Source organism: Liolophura sinensis, chromosome 3 (assembly GCF_032854445.1).
Source record: "Liolophura sinensis isolate JHLJ2023 chromosome 3, CUHK_Ljap_v2, whole genome shotgun sequence".
Classification (NCBI taxonomy): domain Eukaryota; kingdom Metazoa; phylum Mollusca; class Polyplacophora; order Chitonida; family Chitonidae; genus Liolophura; species Liolophura sinensis.
In genome coordinates, this window is record NC_088297.1 from 3,132,086 (window position 1) to 3,147,703 (window position 15,618).

General features: G+C 41.2%; 1 protein-coding gene across 1 annotated transcript; it reads left to right on the plus strand.

The window, feature by feature from the left end:
• Positions 1-1,336: 1,336 nt before the first annotated feature.
• LOC135463978 (sialin-like) lies at positions 1,337-13,997 on the plus strand. Its single transcript, XM_064741450.1, has 11 exons — positions 1,337-1,687; positions 2,997-3,196; positions 4,309-4,542; positions 6,480-6,567; positions 7,162-7,257; positions 9,589-9,716; positions 10,530-10,679; positions 11,153-11,285; positions 12,162-12,317; positions 13,449-13,534; positions 13,794-13,997. Exons 1-11 carry the CDS (start codon positions 1,615-1,617, stop codon positions 13,995-13,997), a joined length of 1,548 nt encoding a protein of 515 aa, XP_064597520.1. The 5' UTR covers positions 1,337-1,614.
• The last annotated feature ends 1,621 nt before the right edge of the window (positions 13,998-15,618 follow it).

A 15,618-nucleotide genomic window follows, 5' to 3' on the forward strand; every position in this document is an offset into this window, starting at 1 on the left:
ACAGGTAATTGAAATGTTCTTGCTGCATGAACGACACAGGAATTAAGGGGCACCGTGCTGTACGTAAAGTAGTCTTGGTTGATGGGCTTGGCACTGAGGTTTCGGCCACCCATAACCCAGGCAGTCTCCATTTTTATAAGTGAAAAATTGTATATATGCGGCGCTATAAACCCATTAAATAAATAGGTAAATAAATAAATCAATAAAATAAATATTTATTTATTTCATTGGTGTTACGCCGTACATAAGAATATTTCATATGACGGCGGCCAGCATTACGGTGGGAGAAAACCGGGCTGGAAACCCATGACAATCGGCAGGTTGCTGCCACACCTTCCCACGAGAGGAAGCCAGCATGAGCTGGACTTGAACTCACAGCGACCGCATTGGTGAGAGACTCCTGGGTCATTACACTGCGCTAACGCGCTAACCAACTGAGCCACGGAGGCCCCCATAAAATAAATAAATCAATAAATTAAATAAATATAAATAAATGAACATAAATAAATAAAATCAACAAATAAAATAATTAAATATAAATAGATTAACATAAATAAATAAAATCAACAAATAAAATAAATAAATAACGCACGTGAATGAATAGATTCATTTATTAATGCTTTATGGTGGGAGGAAAACCGGGTAGAACGAGTGAGCGCTTGAGTTTTAAGGTCGTACTCAACAAGTTTTCAGTCATATTATGACAAAGTAGTCCTCAGAGTGCATGTGAAGTGCCTCCTTGTCGCTCTTCTATCTAGTGCTGCTTCACTGAGACGACTTAACGAATGCAAGTAAGTCGATTACATTATACTGCTGCTACCCACTTCATGCTGAACTTCTTTCAGTGGCATTTAGGAATTGGGATGGTATAGATTGACAGAGGCATTACTTATGGATAACAATTCCTGGATTTATTCATGCTAAACGCCAAGCGTTACAACTTCCTCTTTTAAGGTCTTAGGTGTGGCCCGACCCAGAATTGACCCCTAGATCTAACGTCTCCCGAAGCGGACGCTCTACCAACTGTGCTATAGGGGCCGATGTAACAGGGTAGAACCCAGAATGAATATATGATAATGGTTAAGCCACTTTAGAAACTTTGCAATAAAGTGGTTAATAATTATATCATATGGGGACAATAACCTGTGTTGTTAGCCCACAAGTTTATACTAATCTATATAATGAGCGATCTAAAATATACTGATAAAGATATGAAGAACTGTATATGTAGGCTATAGCTATCCTTGTAGGTAATCTGTCAGACATGTGACTTAGATATCAGTCCCGTGTCTGCAAAGAATCGTATGATGAATACTGGCTTCCCTGTACTCACGGGTTCTCCTCTGTTAGAGTCATCATTGTAAGTCTATGCCTGGAGAAAGCTATACTGAGGTTTGCATCAGTCTTGTATAAAGAATGAACCTTACCTTTTTTAAGGTAACGAACGACTCATTTTCGTCCTTGATACGTGCACTGAGAATATGACGCTCAAATGAAGAATTCAGATGAAACATCGGCTTTTATAAGAAGAAAAAAAAAAAGAAGCCGGCCGGATTCGATCTCACACCACGCGGAGTGAAATATAATCAATCCTCCGTGAATTGTCTGTAGCATATGATAGCCATGAAGACTGTTAATCCACCTCAATCCGCTGTGTCTAAAGATCTCGAAGAAGAAAAGTGCGAATGTGAGTTTTCTTTACTTATATATACTTATTTACTTATCCTATATCTAAACTGAGTTCACAGATGGTTAAAGAAGTTCCGCTGTTATAACGGAGACGTTTGGAATAACAGTATACAGGCAACATGATAGACAGCGACTGGGGAAAACGAGATAAAAGAGGAGGGCGTTAGAGGTTATAGATCGTGTCATAACAAGTATCATTACTGTAGATTCGGTTTGTCTATACAGGCCATGGTTTAGACTATTATACTGCATATACATTCATATATGTGTACTCTCCACCCCCCACCCCCCCCCCACCCCCACCACCACCACCACACTCCTTGCAGTCAAAACGAGAGCTATAAGAATGCTGCGTTACTATATACTCTCAAAAGAACAATCTGTTAATTTTAACAAAAAGTCCGCTGTGTAATGTAGAATGTATTCTGTTATTGTAGCAAATTATTCTGTTAAATATAACTCGCATATTCTGTTATTGTAGCAAATTATTCTGTTAAATATAACTCGCATATTCTGTTACACGTAATTCAGCAAAAAGATTCTATTAGGCTAACAAGATATTATGTTGAACATGACACAAGATTGTGCTATAATAACATAACACATTCTATTATCGCTCAGACAACAGACTTTCTGTTAAAATTAACAGGTTAATTTTTTGAGTGTTCCATGGGGGATAGTTTGCATCAACTGTTGTGACCCCTACATACCTGTGCCTGTATCTTGGTGTCAGGTCGTGGTATAGCTTTAAAAGTTTGTCATGTTCTCCTGGCCACTCATCTTGGTAAGATTTTTGCACCTTTTCTTTTCAAGCACTTAATCCTGTAGACCTACGCGTGAATTTCTTAGAGCTACCAAATTCCGGAAAAAAAAAGCTTTGTTTAATAAACAACCACCGTTCCCCGGATTGGGGCTAACGCCACAAATCATAGTGCTGGGCGCCGTCGAATAAGTGAAATGTCCTCGAGTACAGCTTAAAACGCCAATCATAAATAAAGGCCTGACAGTCGCAGTGAACCAGAGGTTGAAGAGCCAATTCTTCTGAAGAGTACAATCGTGATTTCTACTGCGCATGTGTTAAGTTTGTTACTCATTTAAATCATGTTATGATACCACATATTATCACTTCCAATGAATTTCTTTTTTTGGTGATATGAAACAGCCAAATTTTAATATTGCTAGTTCATTTACCTTGTCATTCCTTTCTATCTTGGTTGGTTGGGTGGGTGGGGGGGGGGGGGGGGGGGGAAGGGGGGATTGTTTCCGTCGATTCCATTTAAACTTTTGCTTTATTCCCTGTTGTTTAGGTTGTACCTCACGCCACACATTCGCCCTGCTATGTTCTATTGGATTGGGCATCGCCTACTTCCTCCGGTTCAACCTCAGCGTAGCCATGGTTGCTATGGTAACCGGATCCTCGATTCCCGTCGGTTCAGCCAATATGAGTTCACACTCCAAAGAGTGCCCCCGACCTAACGTCTCCAGTGACAACACAACAATCCCAAACGTAATTATATAGACTTGACTCATACTTCTTACAGCGCATACACTGCTCTGTACGTTCGCATTGCATCCCCGCCACCGCCATGCTTCTTACAGCGCATGAGCCTATCTCTACGTTCACTTTACATCCCAGCCACAGGTAGCAATTAAATTTTGTTCAAAAACCTTGAACAACACCGAGGGTCGCCTTGGTCACGGTGATGAGGCAGGAAGTGATGTCAGAAATCACAACTCCGTGTTTCTTTATGACACTTTATATTCTCTTTTTCCGAAGTATGCAAAATATGATTGTAACCAAGAGCTGAAGCTATTTATCGATGAATAATGGTTAAATAGTTCGGCGCGAGGACATCAGTGATGAGGCTACAACTAGACAAGGCTACCTGCGTCTCACAGACTCAAGCTTGTTTAGTGATGCCAGTGATGTATACTCAAAAAATTAATCTGTTAAAGAGTTCTACAGTGTATTATATTATTCTGTAAGGCGGGTCGGCAGTTGGAGGTCACGTGACCACCCTTTCCTGTCTAAAACAAAGTGGCCGCTTAATGTTAAAGCACTGGAGAAAAATTCAAATTTTGCCACTTCGCAAGCGACCTGTAAGGCCTAGTTGTACCAAACAACAAAGCTCTGCAGAAATACTCAAACTATCTGGAAAGCTGAAAATTATAAAAACCCAACTAATACAAGATTGCTCAGTGTCAGAATCAGGACATTTTCTCACAAGATGGCGATCAGTTATATGGGTGGAGGAAAACGGAGCAACAGACAACCACCTGTATAATTAGCTTACTGACAAACTTTCCCACATGTGATCTGCCATACAGATATGCACATCATATTGACGAAATACAAAAGCTTTTGACCAATTAATGATGTTGCGTGTTTGAACCTATGGTAAGGAGGTTTGCCAAGTACAATGGGAAGGCCGGTGGTCGTCTCCGGACACTTCGGTTTCCTCAACCCGTAAACCTGGCAGCCGTCATCTAGGTGAAAAAATAATCACTTAATATAAAAAAACCATGATCGACTAGTCATCACTCTATGAATCGGCGAAACGAACAATAAATAAATCAATTAATCAATCAGGTCTTTTATTTGTTTTTCTCGCCTCCTAGACAGGAGAGTTCGAGTGGAATCCGAAGACGCAGGGCCTGATCCTCAGCTCGTTTTTCTACGGCTATTGTGTCATGCAGATCCCCGGTGGTTGGGTGTCGACCCGATACGGCGCTAAGCTCATCGTCGGCTTGAGTATACTCATCCAGTCCCTGCTGGCTCTACTCACCCCCGTGGCGGCTAGGACCCACATCGGGCTGATGATAGCCGTCAGGGCTGTGGAAGGCTTAGCGGGGGTAGGTATAATGTGCACTTCCGTTAGAGTTTAATTTAAGATAATTTAAAGGGAAACACAACTAAACAATTTAGAGAAGGAGAATGTATTAGAAAATCTTCATATGTGCAATCTTCCTATCAATGCATGTGAAGTTGATGTGAACAGTTTGTCGTAAATTTTATCTTCATACACGCATCTTTTCAGGAAAAAAAAGACATTTATTTATTCCATTCATTTGCATGTTAACTCCATACTCAAGAATTTTTCACTTATACAGTACTTTCGTTTTCTGTTTTACTGGGAATGAAACTAGGTTTAACCACCGACCTATAGCGAATCACTGACAAACACTATGATCATTAGATTCCCTTACAGGTTGAATGTCAAAATGAATGAATGAATGAATGATTATGGCTTAACGCCACATCGGCAATATCTCAGCAATATAATATCAAAATGTGAACCTTCCAATGCCAGCAGTTGTTAAATTTCGGGGACACGGCACACTAAGCCACACGGACATGTATATATAGCTTGCACTCTCTCCACGAGAATTTCAAACGTTTTTCACATGAACAAGTCGGATCGAGGCTGTGGCATTACACAGCCTTCTCTGCTGTTACGTTGTATAGTGATTGTGAACTACAACTTGCGTTACAAGTAAGACTATTCAGAAAATGTGACGTCATGTTTGGAAAGCAACAAAAGATTACACCGCTTGGACCTTATAGGCGGGTAATGTTACCCAATGTTTGCCTTGTCTATTAAGGAAATCGCGATAGTTTAGATTCATTGAAATAATGAGTACATTTACGGCTGCCAAAATTTTGTACCCAACCCAAAATGAAATCAATGAATTTGCCTAAAAATAAACGGTTAAATTTCAAAAGTTGCATTTTTCCACATGTTTGATGTAATGCTATGGTATTAGTGGTGTTTAACACGGATATATGATGTGTACCTACACGATTATTCTTGATGACTTAACTAGTCTGTAGTAATATCAATTTTCATTCTAGTATAGCTCGTGCGCTCATTACGTACTTGGAGACCGGCCCGGATAGCACAGTTGGTATAGAGCGTCCGCTTCGGTAGATCCAGGATCAATCCTTGATCGAGCCACACCTAAGACTTTAAAAGAAGAAGTTGTAACTTCCTCGCTTGGCATTGACCCGTATCAGTATAATGGCTCTGGCGGGGCGGCACTAAATAAAAGAGCGGTGGAAATCCGTCCTACAACTAGGAGGCACATTACATGTACATACTCCCTAAGGATTCCTTCGTCGTCATATGACTGAAAAATTGTTGAGTGCGACGTTAAACCCCAAACACTCACTCACTCACGTACTTGGAGGGGGTACGAAGTGCGCTTGCTGATTGGCGTCTATGTGACACTCCCTAGGGCAGATTCCACAAAGCCATTTGTTACTTAAGTCAAAATTTTATACTTCTTCTCAGTGCTCAGTTTTTCCCACTTTATTGTGAAATTTATTAAGGCTCAACAGAATAAATTGAATTAAGGACACATGAAATGATTGGTTTGTATTTCTTAACATGCATGCATTTTAAGATGTGTCCTAACATATAAAAGTCAAAAAAGGCGTCCCACCTATCTTCATGGAGCGTAATAATAGCTTTAACACAATTTGTCCAAAGGCCAACACTGATAGCTGCCCAAAAAACTCTTTGGAAAGAGTGTGAAGGGGCGGGTGCTAAGTTGGTCCCAGGTTCCCCGTAACTTCACCGATGACGCCATTTCTGAAAAGTTTCCAAAAAGACAAAAAATATGCATTAAATAGATAGGTTCATAAGAGATAATATGCCTATTTTTTACGTAATTTTCTTAATTTCCTTTAAGAATATATTCTTTGCTCTAGAGTTTCTTTTCATTTATACCTTTAAGCATTCAAGTTACGACGGTTTCGTAAGCAAATGGTTCTGTTTCCGCCTGTGTAGGGGGCGCTGTTTCCGTCCGTCCACACGATGGTAGGCCGATGGGCGCCAGTCAACGAAAGGAGCAAGATCATCGCGTACATTGGCCTAGGTAAGAAAAGTTACCGATGAGATATACCAAGAATAACGCATAGCTAGACTCTGTTTGCATGTCTACAGCATGGGTTGAGCTTGAAAATTGCGGCACACGCACACACTGACACATATGCAAAAAAACGTGCAATTGACAAATTAAGTTTTTGGGGCTTAATTTCTAAATTTTGAAAATAAAACTCGATACCTACGTTAGACTAATGCTTCGCGAGTAGATCTTTTTCCTTCCTATTTCACATTCACATTCACATTCAAATAGCCTAGATTAAATCTCCAAATACAGACTCAAAAATGTATTACGAGTGTGACCTAGATTTCCCAAGCTTGACGTCTTGCATAGATAACGATGACGTCATTTCGACAATGACATTATTTCGTCAATGACGTCAGTGATGAAAATTCCATTAATACCGCAATCTTCACCTTAGAAGTCCTTTTCATGCACTAGTATCCTTTAAGTCTGGAACACTGCCGAAGAGGCGTCAGATCCACTTACATTGATATTTGCAGAATTGCTAAGACAAGCCTATTTTTAGGATTTTTTTAACAACGAGACATGGGGCTTCAATAACCCATCTCTTCATCTTTCCAGGGCCATACCTCGGGGTGGTGTCCGCATTTTTTGGTGCTGGCTGGTTGTGTGACCAACCTTTCTTAGGAGGCTGGCCATCTGCCTTTTACATTCCCGGTGAGTAGTGAAAATATAAACACTAAAAAGGTGTTTCTTTTTAGTACATTTTTATTACAGTTTAGAAATGCGCCCTCATAACAAAAGAATGTTTAGTAAATGAAGAGATGTGTTTATTAAAGTAAACGTGAAATGTTTGCATAGTAATGTATTGGGTATCTTCAGTAAAAGCAAATGGTCCAGTAAACGTGACTTTGTGTTTATATTCAGTGTAAAATGCCGTTTAAGGTATACACGTGTTTAGTACAGTAAACGTGTCACATTTACTGTTTAAACATGTGACATGTTTATTAAACTACATCTTTCACATGTTTATCACCTTTTTCACCCTAAAACACAACGTCATGTTTTCTAGACTATTTGTTTTTATTTTCAAATCCAGCACATTATCATGAACATATTTGATATGTTTACTCTAATGAACACACCTCCTTGGTTACTAAACAGATTTTTGTATCAATTCTAAACTGTAACAGATATGTGTTTAAATACGAGAGTCTGATTATAATCAGCGGGCATATACAAGTGTTTTTTTTATTTATTTGACTGGTGTTTTACGCCATATTCAAGAATATTTCACATATACGACGGTGGACAGCATTATGGTGGGGGAACCCGGGCAGAACCCCGGGGAAAACTAAAACCCGGGGTCGCTAACGAGCAGAGAGGAAGCCAGCATGAGCTGGAATTGAACTCTTAGAGACAGCATTGATGAGAGGCTCCTGGGTCATTGCGCCGTGTTGGCATGCTAATTACCTCGGCCACCCCCCCCCCCCCCTCCCACCAACTCGATATAAGTACACCAGACAACGGAACATTTCATTTTACGAATGGAATGGATAAAACCCACTTGCATCGGTACACTCAAAAAGTTATAGCGTAATACAATGTCATATTCAACATAATATCCCGTTAGTCTAATTCAATATTTTTGTTAAATTAATAGAATGTGTGTCTTTCGTATTAACAGAATCATCTGCTGCAATAACTGAATACATTCTAGCATCGCTCAGATCACATGCTTTCTGCTAAAACTAACAGATTAATGTGTAGAGGGTACCGGATGCAGAAAGAGAAATAGAAAGGGAAGTCGTGAAATCTTTGAGGCTTGGTTCATTGTTTTATTGGAGATCTTTTTGCCGCATGAGTTTATCTTCAGGCTAAGCTCGATCCTAATCTACATATAACATATTGTCTAGCTAGATTTTGTAATTTGATACATTGAAGGGCTGGCTGGAAAAATGTACAAATTCTTTCACTTTGATTTACAAGACAATTAAGCGTTGTTTAAAACTCTGTTTGCTAACATATCCTAACTACGCAACCAAGAATGTATCTACGTGAAACACGCTGTAAGCATTGTTAACGGATACCATAGTAGAGGAATATACTTATACGATATGTAAATAAAAAAAAAGTGCAGTCACTCATTATTGTATTTGAGAGAAGAGAAGATCGTATCGATCTGTACTTTAAGAGTTCATGCCAGTTCACTAAGTTAAAGGTTATATATATATATATATATATATATATATATATATATATATATATATATATTATAAAACATGTGCCCGGGGTATTGAATGTAGACAATAAACCATGGATAGCTCTATATAATGGGACTGTTAGAAGGTGATTACGCTCCAAAAATGAGTAGAAAGTCTGTTGTCTGAGTGATGCTAGAATGTACTGTGTATTATGGTGTCATAGTCAACAGAACATCCTGAATGGTTATGATGAAGTAATAGAATATGTGTGTTATATTTAACAGAATAATCTGTTGCAATAACAGAATATGTTCTAGCATCACTCTGTATTAATTTTTTGAGCTTAGAGGTGTTTTGGAGGTCGTTCATTTCGCTGTTTATAGATGTGAAAGTACGTCCTTTACTTGCCAAACGTGGGTGGTTTATAACTTCGGGCGCTGCGGTTTCATCCATGTATGTAATTGTTCGGCTTCGTGAAGTAGGACTATATTGTTTTGGAAGAGCTTTAATCGTGAAATCATCAATGGATTAAATTTGATTTCATCATGACGGGGCCTTCATGGCCGAGGTGATTAGCACGCCAACGGGGCGCAATGACCCATGGGACTATCGATTTCCAATGCGATTGCCGTGAGTTCCAGCTCATGCTGGCTTCCTCTCCGGCCTTAGGTGGGAAGGTCTGGCAACAACCTGCGGATGGGCATGGGTTTCCACTGGTCTACGCCCGGTTTCCTCCCACCATAATGCTGGCCGCAGTCATATAAGTGAAATATGTTTGAGTACGGTGTAAAACACCAATCAAAAAAGTAAATAAATTTCTTCTTGACGAACTCCACATTTGCAGGTTGTGTGGGGTGTGTTTGGTTCTTATTCTGGATGTTCATCGTGCACAGCTCACCATCCAAGCATCCGCGAATTTCCAAACGAGAGTTACACATGATAACATCTTCTATCGGCGAGAATATCTACGAGGTAGGTATACGGGTAAAGACGAGTCGGCATTTCGGGAATCTCGCGAATTCACGCAGGTTAGGACGAGACAGGGCAGGCTCTCTGGCGTGATTTTACGGCAGCTGCGCGACAGATCCGGCTATGCGAGATGTGTATTCATTTTAGCAAGTACCGTAAACTCTCGCCTTTTGGCTGCGTTATTTTGCGATTGTCCCCACCCAATCTTGTCTTTGAACTCGCGGGGCTCATGAAATGCTGACTCGGCTTGTTATACATTAACCTATATTCATGTTGGACGGCAGAGCTTAGCCCCCAGCAAACTCTCCGCAGTCCAAACTTCTATATCCAAGGGTGGGTCAGGCTGTGGGCAAAAACTCAAAAGCACCGAACGTGACATGAACGTTGAATTTTCAAAAAGCCTGTTACAGCCTGCGGTGGATTTTTGACTTGACCCAAAAGTTATTTTCTAACAAACACAAATTCAAAGCAGCTGCCATGGAGTCGTCAATGAGGTCGTGTGTTCGAATCCAGCTCTCGCTCTTTCCGTTGGTGCTTTGGAAAGGTTATCAGGTACGTGACGAACATGGGGTTTTCATCCCGCCGGATGTTACTTCATATATTTCATTATTATCTTGAGAGTTTATGCTCTTGCATGCCACCTTTATTTACTGCATTTTTGGCTTTGTTCAAATAATCCAGTGAACATATTAAACCCAAACAAATCAAGATCGGTGGTTTACTTTGAGTACTCCGATTCCTTCCACCCATGTAGGCCAAAGATCTTCCTCGTGTCGTTTGAGACCGATCAGTTAATAAATCAAATCAATCTTTCAGAAAAAGCCGGTTCCGTGGGTAGCCATGTTGACGTGTGCGCCGTTCTGGGCGGTCTGTGTGGCATTCACGTGCAGCGCGTGGGGATCTTACACTTTGATGACGGAACTCCCCTCCTTCATGAAGGCGGTCATCGGAGTCAACGTATCTCAGGTACTCTCTTCTTTTGGAATTCTAATTTCTTTATTTGGTTAAAAGTGCAGAAATTGTTTTAATGTACATATTAACCCTTTTATTAGTTTATAAATTAAATACTTTATCCGTTATAAATAAGTTAATTTACTCGGCTATAAATTTATTAATTTCATCTACAGGACCCCACCCATACAGAGTTATTTATTAATTTGATTGGTGCTTTACACCGTACTCAAGAATATTTCATTTACACTACGGTAACCAGCATTATGGTGACAGGAAACGCCACATTAGTACAGATGTACTAATTACGGCAAATTACCTTTTTTTTCTTTTGTTTTATGTTTTTCTAAGAAATAGCAAAAGTCATTCCAAATCATTCTAAAAGTCCAGAGTCAGTTAATCAGGGTTAAGGGAATTTAGTACCCAGGCACACATAGGTAAATGTATAACACATACTAAATGGGTGAGGGCCCTGTTTTCCTTCTCAGAGTGGCTTGCTGTCAGCCTTACCCTACGCTGTGTCCATCGTCTTCACACTCATGTGGGCAAATTTAGCCGACTTCCTCAGGAAAAAAGAATACCTTAGCGTTACCAAAATCCGAAAACTCATGAATACGATAGGTGAGTAACACTACTCCGTGTGGAAGGAAAGGGGCGGGCCGCGGTCTAGTGGTGTAGAGGTGTATGCCACTCAATCTCTTAGACACACGAGGTGCAGGTTCGAACCTGGCCTTGGCCTGGGGATCCATACATGTAAATTCACCGGTAATAACCCGCTCTCTCTGTTCGCAGTTCCTTGCTAAAACTAACTGGATGAAGACACTGGTCTGTTTTCGCAGTTTGATGCTCGTTGAACATCACCTATTTGCCACTAATATGGCGTGCTTATCTGTAGGCCCCTATACCACATGCGATCGTCAGTGTCTTGCTGAAGGTCGCTGATTTACGCCAGAAACTTCGGTTGCCTCCGTCCAAGAAACTGACCGCCATCGTATAAGTGAAATATTGTTGAGAGTGGCGTTTACTTAACAATAAGAATAAATAAATAAATAAATAATAAATAAAGGATAAAATAAATATGTGGAAGAGTTGTGAATGTGACTGTACATCTCCCCTCTCAAAGATCCCTAATGCTATCCTATGAACACTTATCATATTTGAAACGTTTCTTTCCGTTTTGTTTCTTATTTTCAAGTTTTGTTTTGAGCTGTCTTTTATAAAGAAAACTGTTTGCGCCTCGCATAATTTTCATTTACAGGAGTCGTTCAAACGGAGACATTGTAGAATACATTTAATCTGATTATTGCAGGAAATTATTCCATCTGTCGGTCAAAAAAAAGTGGTAATCCAAGGGTCATTTTCAGAAAACTTCGTAACTGATATTTCTCGTAATATCGTCATAAACAGACTTGATTTACGAATAAAGACTGCGAAGAATTAATTTTTGTTTCCAAAGTGTGAAATAAAAATGTAATAGTTTCCTCATATATATTTCAGCGGCGCTGTGTCCCGCCGCGTTTCTCGTACTGTCCAGTTTTGTGGGTTGTAACCAGTACGTGGTGGCTGGAATGATCACCGGGGCTACTTGCTTTCAGGTAGCCGATGCCGCGGGATCCAACGCAGTCATGATTGACATGGCGCCCCACTTGGCAGGTAACAGACACCGCTGTCTGCACCGTTCAGCGCAGAGATTCGTCATCTTAAACACCAATTTATATTAGTATAAGTTTAAACTTGGAAGTTTTGACTTGTTCAATTGGTGTTTTAATTCATGCCGCATCGGCGCTTAACATGTTATCACGAAGATTTCTCCAAGTTATGTTTCCGACATATATGTGACACCCAACATGACACTCCACCCGACATGACGCCTCACCCGACACAACAACCCGCCCGATGCGATGCCCCACCCGACATGACACCCCACAAGACAAGAAATCACGGCCCATCCTACATGAGGTCTTATCCCACATTAAGCCCATCCGACATGACGCCACATCAGACATGACGGCCCAACCGACATGACGACCCAACCGACGTGACGTCCCGGCCCCACCCAACATGGCGCCCCACCCAACATGGCGTCCCACCTGACCTGACGCCCCACCCTACATGATGTCGTCCACCCGACATGACGCTCCATCCTACATGAGGCCCCTCCCCCCTACATGCCCCCCCCCCCCCCGACACGGCGCCACACCCGACGTGACGTTCCACCAAACGTTATGCCCCACATGCCATGACGCCGTATCATGTCGTGACGCCATACCCGTCGCTTGGCCTCACAGCCGACATGACGCCTCACAGCCGACATGACGCCTCACACCCGACATGACGCCTTACACCCGACATGACGCCTCACACCCGACATGACGCCTCACACATGACATGACGCCTCACACCCGACATGACGCCTCACCCGACACGATGTCCCGCAAGACATTACACCCCTCCCGACATGACGCCTGACAGTTGTTATGACTAGAATCGGTCTGTTTTGAAGATTCGGCTACATTCCTACGCGAATTACTTCGGTGTCCTCCAAACTTAAATCTGGCCAGGGACAAATACATGCAAAGTCCTTGAAGACTATTCTACAACACCAAAGAATAAAAAAAATAGACTTGATCGGTTAGAATTACTAGAGCAACAACGATATGAATTTGTTGATTTGTGATAACTAAATCTATTTTTGACTAGGTTGTGTGGGTTAGTTGGCCAATACGTATTTTATTTCACTCCACATCGCCATAACACTGTCGTATATGTTCCATTATTACACAGGATTAATCAAGTCCGTGTGCAACACGTTCGCCACGCTGACAGGAATTGTCTCCCCTTACCTCGCCGGCGTGCTCGTCAACGATGGGGTAGGTAAGACCGCTTCCAGCTTGGGTGGAGTGGGTAGTGGGCGGGATAAAGATAAATAAACAGGACAACGATAAATAATGTATCAATGGAACTACCGAGCGTGGTTGTGGGCCTACTGCTCACTCAGTTAGCAGGTGAAACAGCACCGATATTAAGATATTAACATATTGCACTGTGATATTAATTATTGGTTCTTTATATTACATTTTGACTTTCTGTTACGTTGGTTACGTTGGCTGCCTTTGTTTCCAATTGCAGGAGACTAAGGAGGAATGGTCTAAGGTGTTTTACATCGCCGCTGGCGTGCTTGTTTTTGACGCCGTTTTCTTCCTGATATTCGCCTCCGGAGACGTCCAACCATGGTCAGCGCCTGTCACAGAAATCGAAGTGACCACAGACGAGTACAGTGAGGCCAGCTCTCAGAAACAGCTCTGGTCCGGCAGTACTACTATACAGGGATAATCGAATAAAATTATTATAAAATGATGTGTTCAATATGCTAAACTTATTTTAAATGTTTTAAACCTCGTGGAGAAGACTATAATTAATTCACATGATTTAATTACTTGATTGGAGTTTTACGCTGTACTCAAGAGTATTTCACTTATATGACGGTGGCCAGCATTATGGTGGGAGGAAATCGGGTAGAGCCCGGGGGAAATCCACGACTATCCGCAGGTTGCTGTTTGACCTTCCCACGCACGACCGCAGAGGAAGCTAACATAAGCGACCGTATTGGTGGTAGGCTCCTGGGTCACTGCGCCGTGCTGGCATGCTAACCTCTCGGAAAACGGAGGTCACCGACCATAATTAAATCAGTCATTACTACCATCAGTCATCATTACAAGCATAACCCTCATACTTACACCATCAGTCTCCACACGCCCGTGCATCATCATCGGTCGGTAATATCCTCATATGGTCATCATTACCATTATCAGAGAAATCCACGTCTTCAATTTACTGTCGAAATTCTAGTTCTGGTTTTCTAAGCCATATCTGCTAACAAAACACAGCCTTGGAAGTCTTCTTCTGAGATATTTCATCGATTAACCGCGCTTACCCCATTCTCGGGCTGCTAAAACAGCCTCTCTGGTTTTACTCATACTGGCTTCCTCTCTGCCTCCGTACGTGGGAAAGTCAGCCATCAACCTGCCGAGAGTCGTGGGTTTCTCCCGGGCCATGCAAGGTCTCCTCCCACCATAATGCTGGCCGCCGTCATATACGTGAAATATTCTTGAGTACAGCGTACACCAATCAAATAAATAAATCTCCGGTTTTACAAGTGATCTTCAATAAACATTAGACTGTGCAAACGACCACACAACGTTGTGAATCGCTAATCGTAACGAATGCCTTACGCGCTGAGAGCAAGCGGAATACACAAAACCGCTGCCTAAGGTCAGGTTTGAACCCCCACCTCGTCTGTCCTCCTGACTGAAAGGCAAGCAACCTCCAATCACTCTACCCGAGCACGCTCTTTAACACTGGTAATGTTTGCGTGGAAGTTTCTTAACAACCAAAACAAAGTAACAACATAAGGGACAAGAACACACCATAATAGTAACATGGTCACTGGATTTTTTTTTTTTATTTATTGAACGTTGTAGCATGGATAAGCACTGAATCAAATCTAAAATGTGACCTTCCGATCGTCCACAACTGAGAGATCTCTTTGCCACGTAAAGCATCAAACACTTAAATACTTGTTCAAGTACACTCAAAACAATAATCTGATAATTCTAACAGAATACCTGTTGTCTGAGTGATGATAGAATGTATTCTGTTATTATAACAATATTCTCTCATATTCAACACAATATCCTGTTAGTCTAATAGAATCTTCATGTTGAATTAGTAGAATATGTGTGTTATATTTAACAGAACAATCTGCTGTAACAACAAAATACATTCTAGTGTCACTCAGACAGCAGACTTTCTGTTAAAATTAACAGATTAATTTTTAGTGTGCAACAAGACTGGAAAATAACATGGCATACATTTTAAAAACGGAAAATCAACATCTGGTTCCTAAATTCTTTCATAAAAAACGCAAAATTATCAACACCAAAAATTATATATG

Coding starts and splice junctions, on each gene's coding strand:
- LOC135463978 (XM_064741450.1), top strand. CDS start 1,615: ATGATAGCCATGAAGACTGTTAATCCACCTCAATCCGCTGTGTCTAAA. Junction 6,568..7,161: donor CATCGCGTACATTGGCCTAG/GTAAGAAAAGTT, acceptor TCATCTTTCCAG/GGCCATACCTCGGGGTGGTG. Junction 7,258..9,588: donor ATCTGCCTTTTACATTCCCG/GTGAGTAGTGAA, acceptor CCACATTTGCAG/GTTGTGTGGGGTGTGTTTGG.